Source organism: Buteo buteo, chromosome 4 (genome assembly GCF_964188355.1).
Source record: "Buteo buteo chromosome 4, bButBut1.hap1.1, whole genome shotgun sequence".
Lineage (NCBI taxonomy): Eukaryota > Metazoa > Chordata > Aves > Accipitriformes > Accipitridae > Buteo > Buteo buteo.
This window is the reverse complement of record NC_134174.1, coordinates 30,975,714-30,996,147: the sequence shown is the minus strand read 5'-3', so window position 1 is coordinate 30,996,147 and position 20,434 is coordinate 30,975,714. Positions and strand designations below refer to the sequence as shown.

The 20,434-nt window shown below is 41.0% G+C and overlaps 1 protein-coding gene across 2 annotated transcripts in view; it reads right to left on the bottom strand.

The window, feature by feature from the left end:
• Nucleotides 1–20,434, bottom strand: part of IPMK (inositol polyphosphate multikinase) — a 43,705-nt gene that overhangs the window by 20,892 nt on the left and 2,379 nt on the right. For both annotated transcript variants that reach the window (XR_012650074.1, XM_075025446.1), the window contains exons 2-3: nt 17,418–17,503; nt 891–987 (exon numbers count right to left, since the gene is read on the bottom strand). Coding sequence is in view for 1 of the 2 variants with exons in the window: in XM_075025446.1 (XP_074881547.1) it covers nt 891–987; nt 17,418–17,503 (183 nt within the window). In the remaining variant the exon portion in view is untranslated. The remainder of the gene's footprint in view (nt 1–890; nt 988–17,417; nt 17,504–20,434) is intronic.

Sequence of the window (20,434 nt, the reverse complement as noted above, 5' to 3'; positions counted from 1 at the left end):
AGACAGTGCCTTTGGACACTGTCTTACTACTCTCTTTGGAAAACAAGTCTATCAAGTGACAGCATAAGCAAAGAAAGTCAGAGTTACATTAAAGGAGCACAGCATCTAGTTTTGGTGCCCATGTATTTAAACGGACTCGACGGCATCCTTTTGTTTCTGTACGTTCCCAAAGCTCCATTTTCCCAGTGTGAGTAAGAAAAGTCCCCAGAAGAAAAACTAGTTTCTGTTTTAAATACATCAATAATATCTCTTTTCTCTTGGAGAGACAATCTTCCAATTGCCATCCCAAAATACCTTTTTCTTCCTGACTCCTAACATGTTTTAGAAACACAAAGTTTAGATACCAGAGCTTTGTTCCATTCAAACGAGTAACAGAGGATGACAAGCAGAGCTCCCCAGCAAGGTACCTCCTGAAACATCTGCTTTGTATGATAAGGCACAGCGATGGCATCCAACCTCTGGAGATCCAGCAGCAGATTCCAGTTTGAACACCTCGCCTTAGGCCCCAACCTATCCATTTTTTCTTCCTTACACACCCACACAGGACCTGGCTCTGGCTCCAATGGCCTGACCAGACATAAACATGCAACCAGTCCACTCTGCCGACATAACCCAGACCAGAGCAGCAGCTCCAGGGCAATATGCATCAGGTCCAGCTACTCAGGAAACGTTTGCCATACAAACGGCCATGCCCCATCTCCCCTGGGAGGAAGACCCCCAAATACCTAATCCAGCCAGAGGACTGCAAACTGGAACCGGTTGTTAGTGGGAACACTAGCGGGTTACAAAACAAAACCAAAAAAACCCCACGGAGCTCGCAACTGCCAAAAATCAATCTCCAGAAGATTTTTCCAGGAGGTTTGCATTAACAGATAAAATTAGAACAGTACCATTTGGTGCAGTAGGTGGTGACCAGACACCGAAGTATTTTGGCAGATATTCCCGCAGCTCCAGAAGAATGCTGTCGCAACAGTCGGAGTCATAAACCTGAAATAAATTAGGGAGGGGTGGAGAGATCATCAGTTTAAAACATTCATTTTACACTTCTAATTGTCGCATAATTATAATTTCTTACAGTCTTTGTTTTTAAATGTAAAGTAGAAATCTTAAACATATTAAAAACAGACAAGATGAAGATGATAATTATCACAGTCCAACATAAATGAATGGTATCCTTTCTTTCAAATTTTCAAGTGGAAAAGATGCATCAACTGTAACTAAGAATAATTTATGGCTTCACTTAAATAGAAATCTAAACTATAATTGTTAGCATCAAAGCCTATTTAGAGAAAAGGGTGCTCTCCCATCCTGGATCCAAGACAGTACAGGATTACCACTCTGTATCGTATAGCCGAAGCTTTTTAAGTTATATCAGGTAAAGTATACAAGCTCAGACTGGATAGTATTTCCTCATTTCCTCCATCCTGTAACTACATCACACAGACAATGCACAATTCAAATATATTTCTTTTCATTTGCTTTAACGCTTTCAACATTTTTTTCAACTTCTGTAAGAAAAACAAGAACAGTCTGGGTCCAGCAGCTGGCTTATATTCCTGAAGAAGTAATTCTTTGCAGAGTTAAAACGAAGCTTTGGATACTATCTGCTACAGAATCGCGTGACTGTCACCAGTTTGCAGCATTGTTGTTAAGAGGGTTTCAAAACCATTCCCTTGACCAGATTCCCCCCAGCCTGCCTGAAGATCTAGTTACAGACATAGGGGATAACTTACAGCACAATTCATCGCGCTTTGCAGACTAAAAGATCTATATCCACACAAGTACAGGTTACAATGATTATTATTGCATTTAGGAACCATGTCACCCTAACCCCCTTGCAGCTATCCCAGTTCTGATGCTATCAGACTCCTGTCCTGTCCCTCAACCCTGCAGCAGCTGCACAGCAATACCCACAGGCGCTGCACACGAGTGACCAGGGCAAGCCAACAATTCGGCCTTCGCTTCAGTACGCAATGCACAGGAGCGCAGTCAGAGCCCGCTGCAAAGTCGGAAGCAATGCAAAAAATTATTTAAGGTGTTAACGGAGCTCTGCAGAGTTGGCTCAGCTCATTGCTTTGAGATCCACATTTAACCACAGTGGGAGAATATCTTGCGATGGAAACTACAAAGGGTAGGCATCGCAAAATACATGCCTTTAGCGTTGTAATATTAATACATCTAGGGAGAAAAAAAAACCAGACCTGAAGTCCAGCTACTATTTTAGAGCATCAAGGCAAGCCTCAGCTACGATCACCGATGCCACGTAACTCTAGACAGAGCCTCATGCAGCAGCAGAATGTTAAAATTAGTCAATGCGGGTTTGTGCTAAATTTAGGTTTCATCGCAGAAACCTCAAACTGGGCAAACTCAAATCACCAGTGTGCTTCAAACGCAAGGCATTGTTCCATAGCCCTTCAGGTACACCTAATACGGGGCTCTCCTGGACTTGTACCAGCCACAAATCGGACACCTTTATGCCAGCACTGTTGCTGGGCAGTGACTGAGAAGGTGATACAACTAAATCCACATCGACTTTAAGCTAAAGCATTTAATTTGACCCATTCCTTTAACTAGCTTATGGTATAAGCCCCATTTTAAAGATCCTAAGGAGGGGGCTGAATCCTCAAAGCTCAAGCCACACGAATATGTGTGCAGCGTGATGCAAAACGCCGACATACACCTACCACCACACCCTCTACCACTACTGTTGCTAACTTAGGCATACAAACCTAGGCATACAAAAGTTGCTGGGTGAGTATCTTACAAGTCACAGTGCCGCATCACAGGGTACTGATCTCTTTTCACATGTCCTGGTTTGACAAGCTGGTATCACCTCTGAGGACTACAGGTCCTAGGCCTATTTCTCCTTCATGTTAACACAAGTTGGTATGCTAATACTCTTGTGCCCTACGACAAAAAACCTTGCTTGTCCCCAGGATCAGTGGCTGCTGTTTATTTTTATTTATGCAACATTTCTTTGCTGAGCCTCAGATGTTGCCAGCAGAAGACAGTGCTTTCCCCAGAAGACTGCAATGTAGCTTGATCTTACTGGCTTAAGGAAGAGAAAAAATTAAGGCTGCGAGAGAAGACAGAGAGAAAGATTAGCACCACACAGATGCTGAGGCACAGACCCATCCACTGCTATCTTTTATGAAGAGAGTTCACTGTTCCCCACCATAAAGACAGCTGTTTCTGGGACAGGGCTCCAAGCACTGACTGGTGGAATTACTTCATGCTGTGGGTATTTTCAAACAAGTTGTACAAACCCAATTTTTGTTTACTGTGGTAGTTTATTATCATAGCACCTCACAGCCAAGACAGGGAATCGCACTGCACCCAGCACAAATACTCTTTTCTGAGGTGAATTTAAGCAGATCTGAGAGGCAGCGACCATCATGCAGTATCACAGCCTTTAGGTAGGAGCAAGTATATATATTTAGGACAGGACAAAGAGGAGAGAGATGGAAGCAAAAAGCGCAGCAGACAAGAAGGAGAAACACTGAATGCAACTGAAAAACCAGCCAAGCACAGCAAGAACTCATTGGCTTAATTTATTGGCAAAAAGATTCTGAAAAAGTGACATGTCAGGAGACGACTTCCAATTTTTTAAGAGAGACAGTACTCTTGCTTTGACTTACTGTTTAATCACCAACACAAGGTGATTAAACTTAGCAACTTAGCAAGTAACTACAAGTATGCTTCTGCGTATTTCAAATAGTAGGATACAATAAAGATATTCAGATAATTTATAATGGGGTGTAATAGCCCAAAGTCAAGGCCAAATGGGGAAAAGAGCTCCAGGATTGGTATCTTCCAAGTAGTCTATCCTTTAATACTCTGATGTAAGACATTCTAAATGGAGACAAAACTCACAGTAATGCATTGTTCAGTATCATTACTTCAGCATAACAGGACAGAAAAGTGCATTATTTCTGTCTCTCAAGAAGTTATCTTGCTCCCAGAAACAGAAATAGACTCCCCTCGTAAGTTTGACGTCACATATACAAAGCACTCATTTGACCTTAATATAGACCTCAATCTCAGCCTGCAATGTATTTGCATGTCAAACAAGAATAAGCACTCAGTTAATAAAGATCAAAGAAAGTAATGTTGTGTGGGCAAAGCAACAAAACTGGCCATTTCAGGAATTATGCTCATTCCTGTGCAGGAGAGAACCACTTCTGCTTATTAGAGAGGGGCCTTGTACATAGTATCCATGCCACAGGCATTTCTTCCCATTTCATACAACCTGGTAGCAAGCTACACATTTAGATGTCATTCAGAGTGCCAAATATAAATGTATACATGACAAAAACATCCCTAAAATTACACAGGAAATAAACTGTGCACCTGCTGTCCCAAAAGGTATCACCACTGATATTGCTGGAAAACTCATGGAAATAAGACAGGTTATCACTTAGGCCAGAACAATCTTTAGAAACAAACAATTAAATTTTTACTTATATCAGCAATATTCCAATTTCATTTCAAGCAGCTGCGCTTTTTTTTTTTTAGTGTAACTACAGGTCCATTTCTGCAGCATACAAAACATAAGGTATTTGTGCTTTACCGATAACTGTACGTAATGTCTTCATCCAACAAATCAAGGACTGCAAAACAACTCAGTGTCAGCTCCGCCAGGGGAGGTATCCATTCTACATATCACAGGCTACATTCTTCCAATAGCACAAACTGGAGACATAAAATGTAGTAACTGTTGGGCTTAAAAGCAAGTAAACAGGATGCTGACATTTGGAGGGCTCACAACATGACCATTACAAATTACAGCAACTAACTCATAGGAAGAGTATGCCCCAGATATGTCCTGTGGCAGCTCAGATAGTCTAATAGACACCATGAAGTCATAATTTCCAGTTATTCACGACTTTTTAGTTCCGAGGCAAATTTACCATCCCTTGGTTTTTAATCCAAAGAACACTGTTTGTTTTGCTAAGTCTGATCCAAACAGCTTCATCTGTTTTTTAATGCAAACAGGGGCTGCTTGGGAGAATGGGAATGTTCTTTTCCTTATTTAAAGCAGCATGACATTCGGGTTTTGTTTTCTAAAGACTAGCTAATGACATAAATGATAGAGGGAGGGTAAAACAAATGTTTACATTTCAACAGGAAACTAGTTCTGGCAGTACGGACCTGTCTTCAGTTGTCCTGATGAAAAAGTACCTCTTTGACAGAAATGTAGTCTAATCTTCTGAAGTACATAAGAGAGTTGATTTAAAAGAATACATATTTTAAATTTGCATTTATTTTAAAGCTATTTGAGCCGGAAACTTTAAATGCCAGTGTAGGCATGTCAGTCCAAAGCATCACCTTTTCTTGTTGATGGCTATCATAAGTTGTCCCTGAAGGCAGCAGCACTCTAGCTTGCAGAGTCTCAGGATACACAACCAGCTGCCAAGATCAGGCAGAGAGTTCTGTTTCCAGTGTGTTTTTTTGGGGGGTTCTTGAGGGGTGGGGAGCAGTTAGAAAATCATGCACTCAAATTAGCAAAGGCAAGATTTACAGATGATAGTGCAACCTTAATTCTGTCTCCCAATGTGTATGCATTATATCACAGACTTTAATTACCTGAGCACACACTGCATTTCCCTCTGGACTCCTACATCACCCAGTTACACCAGGCAAATACAAGGGGACAAAAAACTGAGATTAAAACAGCAGCTGTGATTTTAGCAATTCATAACTGCTTGGCTTTACAACACAGATAGCCCTTGCTTCTTTTTCAAAGTAGTACCATCATGTTTTGACCTGCGAGCATCCGCAGTATTTGTCTCCACAAATATGACTGGAATTGAGCCAGCTCTGCTTACATTCAAAGTATCTGATACCACAGTAATTCCAAAAGTTAAATATTTGTGAATGCTGTTATACTAAATGCTATTATACTGAATTACTTATTTTACTATCCAATATATAGTCGTACTACACAGGAGATCACGATCATTACTCTCACTGAAGATACCTACAGAAAGGCAAAAAAAAGCTTAAAACAAATCAGAATGTATTCCCATAATCTGATCATGTAAATGGATTTTCGAATAAGAATGGTGCACATTTCTGACAATCATATCCTTTTCCCAGGAGTCAGGGAAAAAAAATTATAGCAAGGAGTTAGCCATCTTACCTTCCAAAAAATAAAGGCTGTGAAAATCATCTCCCAAAGAGATACTTATTTGGTCATGTTTATCAACCAGGCGTTCTCTAACAATGCCAAAAACCAGTAGGTCTTATTTTATCCACTTCCACATGTTTTATATAGTCAAATTTAGGCTGACCCTAGCAAGATTTGCAGCCCCAGGCACGGAATCATCTTTACAAGAGGCAAAGCAAACCCTGACCCATTTCTGAGGATGTGGCAAAGCTTCAAAACTTCAGCAGACAGAAGAATAAACCAAAAGGCAGCAGTCACGCACAGCCACCAGCAGCAATGCTGAACAAATACCATGGTGGAGCCGTGAGTGAAGAGCTGCAGACACTGCACACAGCAAGTCGCTCTGAAACAGTCAGAGGTAAGTTGGGTAGAGACAAATCATCCTGTCCCTCTTTCTTTCCAATAACCACTTACTACAGAGGCAAGGCAGTAAAGTATTTTGAAAGACATAAGCAGGCATCCAACCCTACCCCATCACAAGCAGAAAAGGGCTGTCTCCCTCTTCCCAAGACAGCAAACTCCCATTTCATCTTTCATCCCACAAGATTCCTGGGCAACTAAAGATTAACAACAAAGCAATTTTAAATTATTTACTTTACCCCCACACCCCTGCAATTGCTGCAAGCCACCCAGCTGAGCACCGAGCAGGCTAGTGGGCATCAGGGCCTTCTTAGTGAAAACTGCAGTATTAGAGATCATGTTTTGTCACAGATCTCTTGCCACACAACTGAGCTCCCTCTTGCCCTTCAGTCTCTCCTAGGTCCACAACTTGCTACCATAATCAGATGTTACGTTCAGCTCCAACTGCATAGGAGCTGGAGTCTTCAATGAACTTGAGAGCTCTTTGACGTCAAAGATAATTCTTCTTGCAGTATGTGCAACAAAGCCTGATCCCTCAGGCACCACAATGTGATTCATCTTTTTCTTATTAAAGAAAAAAAAAAAAAAAAAAAAAAGAAGCTCTTAAAGAAGATACCCAGGAAAGTGTAGGTGCTTGTATTTACATTAACAGCACAAACACCTGTTAAGCAGCCTCCTAAGTAGGTTATGAGGCTCTTAGGTGAATGTAGCCTGAAAGGACATGGCAAACTGCACATCAAGATGTCTACTCTAGAATGTACATTCCTTTGGTTCAGTTATGTCAATGTGCACATACAACAGACTGGAGCAGAGTTCACATTAGGTACTCTGCACCAGAGGCCAAAATAAAGAGAACATAGCCTAAAAAAAATGGTTAAGACGTACTACCGCTGGTCATCGGATAAGGAGGTTTCAATTTTAACACACTAAATACTTCTCCCATTCTTACTTTTACTCTTCCCTCTCAGTTTGATGACACTTATCGTTCACCCAATAGAGCTGTAGTGACATGTCCTGAAGTTACCCACTGCAAAATCTCAAGCTACCAGCAGCCAGAGAGATCCAGCAAATTTCAAGGCAAAAAGTCAAGTCACTTTGCCAGTTCATACCTCTCTTGAAGAAGTATAGTAGAACTACTTTTCTCATCTATCTTTACAACTATTGTGCCAAAAGACAGCTCTGTTATTGAAACGCATGAAGTGGTGGAACATTAATACTGCTTAGCATTTTAAGGAAAGGCACAGACCTGGTCATAAACCACCACCTCGACACATCTCAAAGACGCAAAAGCAAGTTGAACAAAGGCAGCAGCCAGAGCATTTTCATACAAACTTTCTGCTTAAAGAAGATTATTTTTTTAAGCAACTCCAACTATTCAAGAGTTCAAGTTTCAACTATCACTGAAACTACCAAAAGAAAAGTGAAATGGCAGAACAATAGGGCAAAAGGGAAAATAAGCCAGTATGGCTGTCTCACCTTCTGAGAACATCAGTAAGCATTACCCTTTGTTTCTGGAAAGCTGTCTGATCACAGCTGAAGAGTCAAGCTAGGGACTGAGAGAGAACAAGGGGTGGGAGGAACCCTGAAGCAGTTACACTTAAATAGGCAAAATTAATTTTACATTTCAGAGACACAGAAAGGGAAACCAAGTCCTGACAGACATATATGGGTTGTTTTTTTCCTAATACTGCCTTTGAGAGGCAGCCCTCACAAAGAATTTACTGCAACATTACCCTAAAGGTGCAGTTTCACAGTCGTTTAAGTCAAACCGAGCCAGGGCTACCACAGTCCCACACACATTTACATTTTCATCCCCTCCCCTGCAGCAATGTCAGCATCCAGCTGGTCCCACAGCCTGCTGAGCACCTTGAGTTGTTTCACTGCCTAAGTGCCAGGCCAAGGCACTCCGTTTAAACTGCCATTTAAGTACATCTACTATTAATACCCCTGAAAAAAAAAATGTCTTCACCTTCCTTTAAAAAACACCTGTTTGTGCTCCCCTTAATTTTGACAATTTTATTCATCTAAATTATTTGTATTTTACCACCAACTATGTATTTTACCATCTCCTAGTATACCCTACCCCTTATTCCAGAATACTCAACTCCCACCTGCAGCCAGGTGTTCAAAACAATCATTTCAAGGGCTACCCCGCAAATGTTAGGTCAGAGTTATAGTCTCAGTTTTTACATCAAAAGCTCCTCTGCCAGTAACAGGCTCTTCTTGTTTGCCTGTGCAAAACTGGGAGTTACAGAATCAGCTATGAGACCGCATCTTCCCTTCACTCAGCAGCCTGCTGGACAAGCACATTGGCTGTTGCTTCCCAAACCTGCAAACGACCTCCTTGCTCACCCTTGGCAAGAAAGGAAAGCAGTGCTAGAACACTTGTGCTAGAACATGGGGTTGGGGGAGAAACCAAAAAAGAACAACAGTAATAATATGACTAAGAAACCTTAGGAAACCTTTGATTAGAGTCTGCTCCAGTAAGGCAGAGGAAAAAATCTGGGTAAATGGATTCTGTTACGCTCAGGCATGGTGAGCCAAGTCATTTGTTTTGCTTTGTCAGTAAGTATAAAAATATATGTGTGTGTGTATTACATACACATATATATTTATGTGTATATACAGACACATATATATTTGTATAATACACACACACAGAAAAAATAAATACTCAAAGAATGAAAAATAATTGCTACCAAATTGCTCACTAAGTATTGGATATTACAGGAATTTTAACAAGCATGTTATATACACAGTGGGACATTCAACATAATATTTAATGGAGTTTTTCATTTACTTATGGTTAATTTGGTACCTGGATGACCAAGCACACACCAAATCATTAGACTATTTTCCACCATATGCACTGGTGATTCACATCTCTTTCCACACATACACACAGCTTTATGCAATATTCTCATGTTACAAGCCTTTTTTTTTTTTTTTTTTTTAAATCTGGAAACTGGAATTCTTGTTTTCAGAGACTGAATTTATTTTCCTTTTCTTTCACGGAGGCAACCTACACTTTCCTCAATCCCATACTGGCAGCTGACCAACCACATCTTACTTTTAAATAAACTTAAAATGCACAAGAGTACTGTATCTTCTGAATAACACCAACATACCTTTAGTTAAAGTTTATCCATATTCTGAAACATTCATAACTGAATTGAAGTTTAAACAATATTTGATCCAGTCTTAAAAAGTAAGCACTTGCATGACCCTCTAGCACAGCGGGAGCACTGTACTATAACTTAATCCAATTTAACATACTGTGGATATGCACATTAAAACTATGCATTTTTGCTTTATTTTCAGCCAGATCTACTCTCAGGAAGGAACATTCCTCAAAATCAGGTCGGTAAGAACTGGATTTTTTTTTCCCTGCTTACACAGCATGGACTGTAGGCTACTCAGCCTGTTACCAACTCCATCTACCCAGTAGCTCCCCGATAGCATCAAATTGCAATAATGGCCTTTTACTGTCTCCTTTTATGAGGTCTTCTTAGATGTATTAAAGCAGGTTGTGGTTTATTCTGTGGCACACAATATACAAGGTGCACAGGGAACAGATGCTCACAAGACCCTTCTAGGTTAACCTTCTACTGCACAGTGCGTCCCTTGCAAACTTGATTTTGCTAGAGAGTGCAAGAATCACAAAAATCTGCCATACTTTTTAAGTCTTACTGCCTTGGTATGGCAGGCTTTCAGTCATTTAATAGTGATCTGAAGTACAAAAAATGTGTTTATAGGACAGTAGTAGGAACACAGCAGATTCTTAGACCTAGATTTCATCCTTCATCTATCTTAGACAACTCCTAATGTGAAAAAGATCTGGATACAAGCTGCCAGCATTTCAGAATTTGGTCAAAAAGCCACTTTCTTCTCATTAGCTGAGGAGTACTGCATGTTCTTCCTTTTATTACAGTACTTCTGTCCAGATTCGTGGTTTAAAGTATAGAGCATGAGGCAATTTCACACACTGGTTTGGGAACTAATATTTGCTTATTTCCCCAGCAAAACAGAATCCCTCCCAGACGGTTTCCCAGCAGGAGGAATGATGCCAAGGGCAGAAATGGACTGTCTCAGAACGTGCTCGCTATGTTTGCCAACAGGTAATTTGTGTACTCGAGTCCTACTACCTCTTCTGGAAACGCAGAAGATCTGGATGTACCAGAAAGAGACATGGCCAAAGAAAACCTTGCAGGACATTGAGCTACAGCTCTGAATGCGGTAGTACTGAAAGGTTTGGGCAAGGCATTGCGTCCCCAAAATAAGATGTTAATAGAACCATGCATCCTATTTCTCCAAGCTTTGTCCATACAAGACTGAAAATCAGAACTTTAGCTGTAGACTTGATCACAGGATAAGGATATTTTGGTACACAATAGCAGCACGATGGCCATCATCCACTCCTTTTTCAGTCAAGGATAATCATCTGAATCAAGACTATAAAACCAGTTAATGAGTTTACAAAATAGGGTAATTCATCCTGAAGCAAGACATACTTTGCCTCCCCAATCCCCTTCCTTTTCCGTCACTAGCAGAGAACAGTTTACAGAACACAGGCTGCCTTATCATGATTTGTGCTATATAGGCTGAAAGGGGGCTGAGCCTTATGAGTCAGTTCTTGCAACTTTATGCAAAAGCTTCCAGGCCAAAACACATCTTTCAGGCTGCTGGCTTGATTTTATGCCATGGAGGGGGAGGGAAGTCACTAGAAGTCTTCTGCACTGCCTGAAGCTGCTTGAATGCTAATTAAAATTAGACAATGCAAAAGAGAAGAAAGCCATCAAGCAGTAATGAAAAGCCAGAGCATAGGAATAGTGGCAGGTTATTGATAATGAAATAAATAAAACAGTAATGAGAAGATCATTGATAACGGTCCAAACGGGCATACCTCCTGCACGTCTTCTCTGTAACCACAGAAGCGCGAGGAACTATGGCTTCAGGAACATTAACGTAATTGGGTCTTCACTAACACATTATCCTTTGATCACAAACTCAAAGACTAACTGTTACAAAAGGGACAGCAAAAGTTCCACAAACTATATTAATTCTGCCTTATGTCAGGTCGTAAAATGAGTTAGTAAGTTCTTTAGGGGAAAGAAAACAGAAAGGCAGGTCATTGCCCTATTGAAAGCTGCATTACAATGCATCCAACAAAAGTTCAGAACAACAATTGTGCAGGCAACCATGAAACCATTACTTCCTAGCTTTCAAGTGCCTGACTCTCACCTAATGTAAATCTCTTTTACATGCTGGAGCTATTTGTGTCTCTTACATCCTGGCTTTGTTTTCAGGACATGTAACAAGAGTGAAAAACAATTTCTATTATCTACAGTGGTAACAGCTTCCTTGCATTCATATTATATGTCAGCAGGGCTTGAGCCCTGAACTTTCAGACTACTGCTACAGCAGTTAACACAGCCATCATTAACTGGCAATGGGTGGAAGATCTGTTATCCAGAAGGGCCAGATGACTAGCCCAATTATCTCTTCCCAACGCTACGTGGGGTGAATCAGTTCCCTTAGTTCCCAAGCATTGGGACAGAGGTAGATGGTTGCCAGAGCTGAGCTGGAACTGGATGAAGCCCCATCCATCTTTTCATTCCAACCCCAAAAATTACCCTTGCACTCTGGGACAAGGGTGTCTGAGAATTCGGGTAAGACTTGCGTTACAACAGCCTCGGAAACCTTATAGTATTGCAGGTATGTTATTTGGAGCCACCACTTAGCAACATCACAGGACACAGCTATGACAATTCTGACATCCAGCCACTAGCAAACAGGAAAAAAAAAAAAGGTAAGCGCTGGAAGCTTTCTCAGGGCAGTTTTTGGCAGGCAGGATGAGGGGGAAGGTGTAGTACTCATACCCCAAGCGTCACACAGTCACCATAGGAGAGCAGAAGGGCAATTCAAATAAAAGTTTACAGGAACATTTATTGATCCGTTAAATATAAAATCCCAGTTTATTAGCTACTGCATTAGCAACCCTTAAAACTTCAGTATGCCATGCTCAGAACGGGTACACACAGTAACAGAGGTTTACCGGCCCACCAATCGAATGCCAAAAATCAGAAGTGAAAGAGCTGCCATTTCAAAACAGTTCAGCAACCTTCTCTCGTTCTGTTGAATGTAAGAAACACTCCATCTCTCAGTGCTGAACACACAGCTTGTAGGAAACTGTAGTCACAAAGGTAACCTCAACAATTGTAAATTCTCTCTTCCTCAGTTTTAAATACTTGCAGGCCAAGCTCTATCCTTTTGCGCCTGCAAAAGCAGCTGCCCTATTTAAAGGCTGACATTCCAGCTTCCTCCCCCTCTTCGGGGCACCAACAGGACAGCGGTTGCTGCAATGCTACATTCTTGACCTGACAAATTAAGAAAAACTCTGTGCAGAAGAGGATACTCTTAATAGGAAGACACTAGCACACAGTGCTCTTGGGTACAGCCTGGCATGTTTGAGACAAGAGCTCTGTACCCAGCTAAGCAGGGAGGCTTTACCTCATACAGTGACTGCACTAACCTTTTCAAAGGATGCTTTTCTCACAGTTCTCCACTCATCTGCCAGAAGAGCTCACTGTAGGAGGGCTGATAGGCTTCTTCCCTTCCCTCTCCCAACATTGCTGAATTAAATCAGACTGTTTCAGCATGTATAAATGTGCCCTGGCATAAAGCAGGCTGAAGCCAAATATTAAAACACACCAAGTAGTAGCCCGCTTTTGTGGATTTTTTAGCATGCATGTGTAGGCAGCCTACCATAAACACATACTGCCTTTTACCAATTTATTTTCTTTAATGGAAATGGGTCACTACTACATAATATATTATACTGCATTTTCAAACACTATTTTTCTGTTTCCACATCTCTGTGTATGGCTCCCTCCTGAAACTCCTTTTAAAAGCAGTCCTTTAGAGCGTCTCCGCCTACACATTCTCACCGAGTATTTCCATTAGATGGAAACAACTGATCATCAGTGTAGATAGTCCTTAAAAAAACACAACCCTTTTACTTCAATTTTTTTTTCATTCTCTTGCTGCTCAAACCTATTGAAAACAAAGTATTTTGTAGCTATTTAAGGTTAAAAAACTCCAAATTTTCTACCCAGATAAGGGTGCCAGAAGACCTGATAAAACACTCCATGGTTATACAGCCTATGTTTCTAAGAAGTTCATGCCCTCAGGTACAGGAAGGGAGTTTGCAGGAACAAAATTAAAATGTTATTATTCTGATTTGATAATTACTCATATTTACAGAACTCAACAGAAAGTGGACTTTACCGCTGGAAAGTCACACTCCAATGATAAGTTAATCAATACATAGTAAGTTATTAACGATGACTACAAACAGCTCATTGTTCTCCTACATTTTCTCATAGAATCATGGAATGGTTTGGGTTGGAAAGGACCTTCAAGATCATCTCGTTCCAAACCCCCTGCCATGGGCAAGGACACCTCCCACTAGACCAGGTTGCTCAAAGCCCCATCCAGCCTGGCCTTGAACACTTCCCAGGTATTCACGATAATCTTGTGATACTCTATTTTTCCCCTCCTTTGTAACACCGAATCATAGCAAGCCATTTCCCCATCAGTAGAGAATGACACATATTGCTGTAGTAGAGATAAAAGTTTGGTTTACTTGGTAAAATAATTTCTTAAGAAAGATGATGTGTATTTAGAGGGTGGGTTGGTTGTTTGTTGTTTGTTTTATTTTTTTTAACTGCTAAACTGAAAACATACTATCAGGAAAACAGAAAGGTAACCTAATGGCAGTCCAAGTAGAAATTACCTGAGAGATTTTCCAGTTTTCCACTTTGACAGAGACCTGTGAAATTCTTCAAAACTTCCAGTTGCCACCCACTTCTGAGCAGGTTTCAGACTGCGATTAATATCTTGCACTACAGTGTCTCACTCCAGTTTCCATTCCAAAATGGAAGCCCCTTTTGTCTGGGTTCTACCAGTCAGCACTCAGCTTCATGCTCAATAGAAAATAACCCATCAATAACCAGGGGAAAAAAGTTCTGATGATTCACTGACATAGACTATGGCCTTCTGTCATGTTCACACACCCAGCCGAAGGCAAATCCAGCAGTTTCAGAAGAGAAGACTGTCTTGTCCAGATAGAAGATACTATCCACCTGGTATCAGGTTAAATATATTAGAGTTATAGACAAACTTGTCTCTTATTGCCTCATTATCTTCTATCACGACACTTTCCCTGCAACCTTCAGTTCGCAAGCACTCATAGACTGCATGCTGAAAATACCACTTCCTGGTCACTGCTGGTTATTAGAAGATACTTCTGCCTCAGATCTGCGATAGCTGCTCTCCAGCTGACTTGTGCAGCTGAAACTGAGACATGCTCATCTTCTTGCTACCATTAACTATAGAGGTTCCCAATTACTTCAGCTGAGGAGGTTTGCTTTACCCACAAGTAAAAGCCCCCACTCGTTTCTGGCCCAGGTACTGGGGTACTAATCTTAATTCAGGCCAGGGTAAGGTAGCATGCAAAGGAAGCAATAACTGATCTATCACTATAGACGAAACGATTACAAGCATATAGCAAAAAATAGATGCAGAAATGCAAAAAACCCCACACGATTAATCCACATATACTAATGGGTAACCTTCTGGTTTGATCTTATCAACAGACTTGCTGTCTAGTCCTGACAAAGTGACAGCCTGGGATTCAGTGGTCTTGTTTTCACTTGTTTCATTTCTGCACTGTTTCTCACCATCTCCTGTACCTGACTGCCTTGTAAACAACCCCTTGCCTCAAGAAGAGGTAAAATGCTCCTTCCCCCATTCTCTAGAGGCGTATTAGCCTACTCCAAGGTGATAATATCTCTTTGATTATAGAATACAAGATGCCTTGAGCTCAGTCACCAAAACAGGGCGGTCTTGCTGTTGTTCCCTCTGCTTAGCAGTTTAATCACTAGAACTGACAGAAGACTACCAACGCAAGGAAGTTTTGCCACCTTTTAAATAAGTCAAATCAGTTCATCAGTGCCCAGAAAGCACCAGCACGACACAAGGTAAATGGCAAGAATGGGAAGAAAGGCCTTTCCCTCTTGGCAGCAGTGAGCTATTGTATCAGCTCAAGCTGTACATGAAACTGTACCTTACACTGAACCTCGCAATCCGCAGTAATCCTCATCTTGTAACAACCATATGTAGTGCTCTAGGTGTCTATATCCTGCATCACGTGGTTCTTGCCTGAGAGCAAACATGATAGTAGTTAATCATTGAGAAGCAATAAATCCTCCAGACCTTTCTCCTGTACTTTCACCTACATAATGTACATGCATTTGCTCTCCTTCCTTTATCCCACAAAAAGGCATTCTAGTCCACGCACAACTAATTGTGTATATACCTTCCCCCTTTTTCTGTTATTTTTCAAGAATTGCCCAACCCCTTTCCCAAATGGTTTATAAACAAAAAAAAATCAGTGTCAGAAATGACCCAGCAAGGCCCTGGAAGACATAATTGAAGCTACCTTCCTCCACTATGACATGGTATAGTAACGAGGGCACTAACACAGACCTCTTTCTTGAAGATTTTGCCTGAGTCTTGCTCACAGCTTGTCACGTGAGTCTAAGCAACAGGCAAAATGATAAAGCCTGTGCTGTGAACAGTTAATGTCTAAGCAATTGTCAAGCTTATCCCTCTTACCCGCTGGCTATAGACAGCGATAGCACATTACTGTCTGTACCTCAGGATTTCACAGAAGAGTAAGCAGCCTGGCAGTGAAAGGAGTCTGTTCAGGCTTTCTCCTTCTACTGAAGAGTTACTACTCAGGCTGGACTGCATCTTTCTTAACCTCATCTAAATGACAAGTCACTGAGAAACCTCAGAAAAATATTTACATTTAGATTTAACTGGCTCCTGCTGAGTTGCTACTAACTCAAGAGCTGCTGTTTTGTCTAGCAGTCCCATCATTAGAATTATGGAGAAATGCTAGTATGCAAACACATTGTTCACTTAGAGTGTGTTGCTTAGTCTGTCTTAATATGAGACACTTCCACAAAATATGTAAGGTCCTTTGTGGGGGGACGACGGACGGGACAGGACAGGACAGAAAAACAAATCAAAGAACACAACAAAAAGAGGATCTCAAGACTCCTCTCTCCTCCTGCATGAAGATTTCTACAGTTCTTCATACTTAATAAGCGAAGGAAAGGGATGTCATATCAAGCTGATATAGAAAAAACACGTGATGGACTGTCATTGACAGGTAGGTCAGTAAGGGAAAGAGGCTCTAAAACCAGTTTACCCTCATAGGACAACAAGCAACAGCTTTCCTGGTTTGTGTTATTAAAGTTACTGATAAAGCAAACTGAAGATGAGCAATAGGATAAATACAACAAACTAAAGTTAAAACAACTGAGGAGTTTCACTTATTATTGACTTTTTAAAGGAGCTGAGGTTTAATACAGTGAACAGTTTTAATTCAGTGAACAGAGCAATACTTCTAGCAATAATCCAGGCTAGACGGAAGTGTAAGACATGCTAAATTTAGATGCAACCAATTCTGAGACACTCAGCAACGTGAGAAAGATGTGATCAAACATACCACCCTTTAATCATAGATGGAGATAATGCAAGACTTTCCAATAAAATCTTAGATGCTGTGAAAACCCCACTGTCCCATGAGCAAATAAGCAAGCTTAAATCCTGTGAGCGAAGTCAGCATGGGGACACACATTCAGAGGAGTAAGTTCTAGACAGCACACAGATACCACAACAGGGCTGTCAGTGACCTACCGCTCGGGTATTTACGTCGCACTTTCCCAACTGCAACAATAAGGATGTACTTCTACAGAAGCACATCCATCAATTCACCTGCAGCGAGCCAAATCCCTCCACGCTGCAGGACCCTCACCTTGTTGTAGAACTCCTGCTCCCTGGGACCACGAGGTGGTGGCTGCAACTGCTTCAGGACAGTCCCATCTGGATGCTGCAGTATACCTAGAAGAGAAGCATTTCCTTTAGGGCTTAGTTTTAAGAGATACAGCTTTTATTTTCACACACACACACCCACACACCCGAAATAGCAAATACAGGATCAGGGACAGCCTATTTGCAAAGTCGTACTGCTTTCAGTACATGCACAGTAGAGTCAAAATTGGCAGCTCCTACACAAAACCAGTAGCAGAGGTTTGCTTGTATTCCTCTTTTTCTAGCCATCAGATGATTTCCTGGGTCTAATTCTGCTCAAGGCCAACATAGTACTGGGATTTGACATTAAAAGTTCCACCCAAAAAACCCATTCATTCAACTATGGAAGATTACATGGACACTCCCTTTTTAAATAACTAATAAGTTGTTTTTCCAACAATGCCAAGAAGTTAAAAGATTTTGTACCTAAAAATAGAAATATATGTCCTGTGAATGTATTTCTATACTAGTGGCATAGAAAGAGAAAAAGCACTTCTATATTGCTAGAAGTAGCATCCCTATAGCACTCCATGCTAATCAGATGCTACTATTTCTATCACCCATAATTACAATACAAAATTTCACCTCAGCCAGGCAACCATATTCATCATGCCTGCACCAAAAAAACCCCAAAATGTCCTCCCAAAACAGCCTTCATGACTGTCCAGTCAGCAATACTGCTGAGGAGCTGCATAAGAAATGCAACTGAATATCTAAGGGTACACAAAAGACAGATATGGGCAAGAATAGAGAAAAGTAACTGCATCCCTGTGAAATACGCTCTAAGTTTCATCAGTTGCACGGGAAAAACAAAAACCCACTTCCAGAAAAAAAATCTTCTAGGATTTATTCATAGCTTTTCAGATAGTTAGTTGTTTCACTTAGAAGGGAAGGAAAAAAGTCAGCTGTATCCAAAATAGGTTCCATCTTCAGCTTACCACTTGAGAAAACACGGTAAAATGAGCCAGGAGCTTTGTGTCCCAAAAAGTTTGCAGTTTTAACAACAATTGTGTTTTCACCTTTTAGAAAGCATTATCTCTCAATGGACTCTGTTGTGCAGTCTTGGAAACTAAACAAAATCTTTAGAACCTAAGATATGTACTTTAAAACAACCACCAGACTTAGAAAAGTTGTTTCATTAGCTGTGCCAATGTACAAAGAGTGTTTTAAGAATTTGCATACAACAGCTCTCCAGTCATTTTGCTTGCTGAAAGTTGGATTTTGGACACTTTCCAGAACTTAAAAAATATTGCCACAGAACCATGAGCAGACTACCACAACATTTTCAAGACACAATAGCTTCTTGCCACCACCCCCCACCCCGGGAACACTGGGAACCACATAGCAAAGTGCACAAAGTATTTGAATGGCACACGTTTTGAATGCGAATTGCTAACAATCACAACATTAGAAAAGGTTTTATAACACATACTCCACAAAATCTGCATGTTGGCTTTGACGATAAGACAAATAGACAATCTACAAGGTAGAAAGACCAGGTGAGTATTCCTGGAAGTAGAACCCATACACTATTGGATTGATAAATATTATTTGAAGAGTTTAATATAATCTGACGTCATCTAAAGTTCCCTCATCCTCTGGATTTCTTGACAGACTAGAGCACCTACTCTGTAACTGTGACTGAGGTGGGCCTGGAAACTAAAGACTTAGTTTTAACATGCACTGCAAAGATGAAAACACCATAACCTTCCCTCTGGTCTACAACAACCAGAGCTACCACCACCTGCAGATCATACTAACATACGGATGTTGGTTGTGTTTTTGTTCTAGGGTTCCTGGGGTTTTTCAGCACAGATAGGGAGTAGTATTGTTTAATATAACAATAAGCTATTTAACATTTCTGAAGAAGCAGCAGAACTATACCAAAATTAAAATTCTGAAATCTCACAAACATTTCTCTATGACCCTGCATGGAAAGCTTGCTAGCATTCTAAAACTCAAATCTACTGCAAAAATAACCAATACAGACGTATGCACTTTTCTAAACAAGAAAAAAAAAATTCATATTGAATCCACATGCTTCACTGAACTATAGACAAAACCTGTTCTGCACAAACACACCAAACTTTAGAAAAGATCCTCTGTCCTCTGAGGGTATCTAATAAGGACTGACCAGTAGGTGTGTGCCACTCTAACCTTTGCATTGGGGAAACAGTAGCCAGAGTTAGAAGTTGTGTGATTTGCATGACTGAGCAAGTCACAGTGAAAGAGAACAGCTCCTTTAGCTACAGAATCCCACTAATGGTTTGGGGACCTCCAGCACTTTGCAGGTACAGTCACCAAACCACAGCCAAGTGCGGGAGGCTCTATAAGGTGGTGTATCCCCTCAGCTCCTGTCTCTGTCCACCTGCCTATGGAATTAAGCCTCAACCCAAGGCGGTTACCTTACTACACATGATTTACTCTATTCTCGGTGAAGCACTACTGAACACAGCATTCAACAACAGGTCAATCATAATGCCCAGAAGCTGAGGGCCTATGTGTGCATGCAGGGAGACTGCTAGAGCCCTTTCTTTGCAAAGGGGTAACAGTCACAGGGAGCAAAGGGAAAATGGAAAGGTTATTCAGGAGGGTGGGAACCCTGTGGCAAAGAAATTTTAAGGCATACTTTAACCAAAAAAAATAAAATAGTTTAGAAGTACTTTGGATACTTTCAAGTCCTCTGCACGTTTGTATGTGGGGACAGAAGGGAAGTCGAGCGCAGAGGACAGCAGTGACATGCAGGAGGAAGCTGGGCAGAACAAGGAAGGCTCTGAATCAGTAAACAGCTCAGATACTAACACCAGCAGGGTACAGCCTTCAAGGTGCGTTTGCCACGTTGTATGCATAGCAATAGAGGTATCCCGACAAAAAGGCATACTGGTTTTATAGCTTTAGGCTTTTAAAATGCTAAAGGTTCAATGGGGTAGAAAAGGGCATAACAGAAAACAGCAGGAAGGG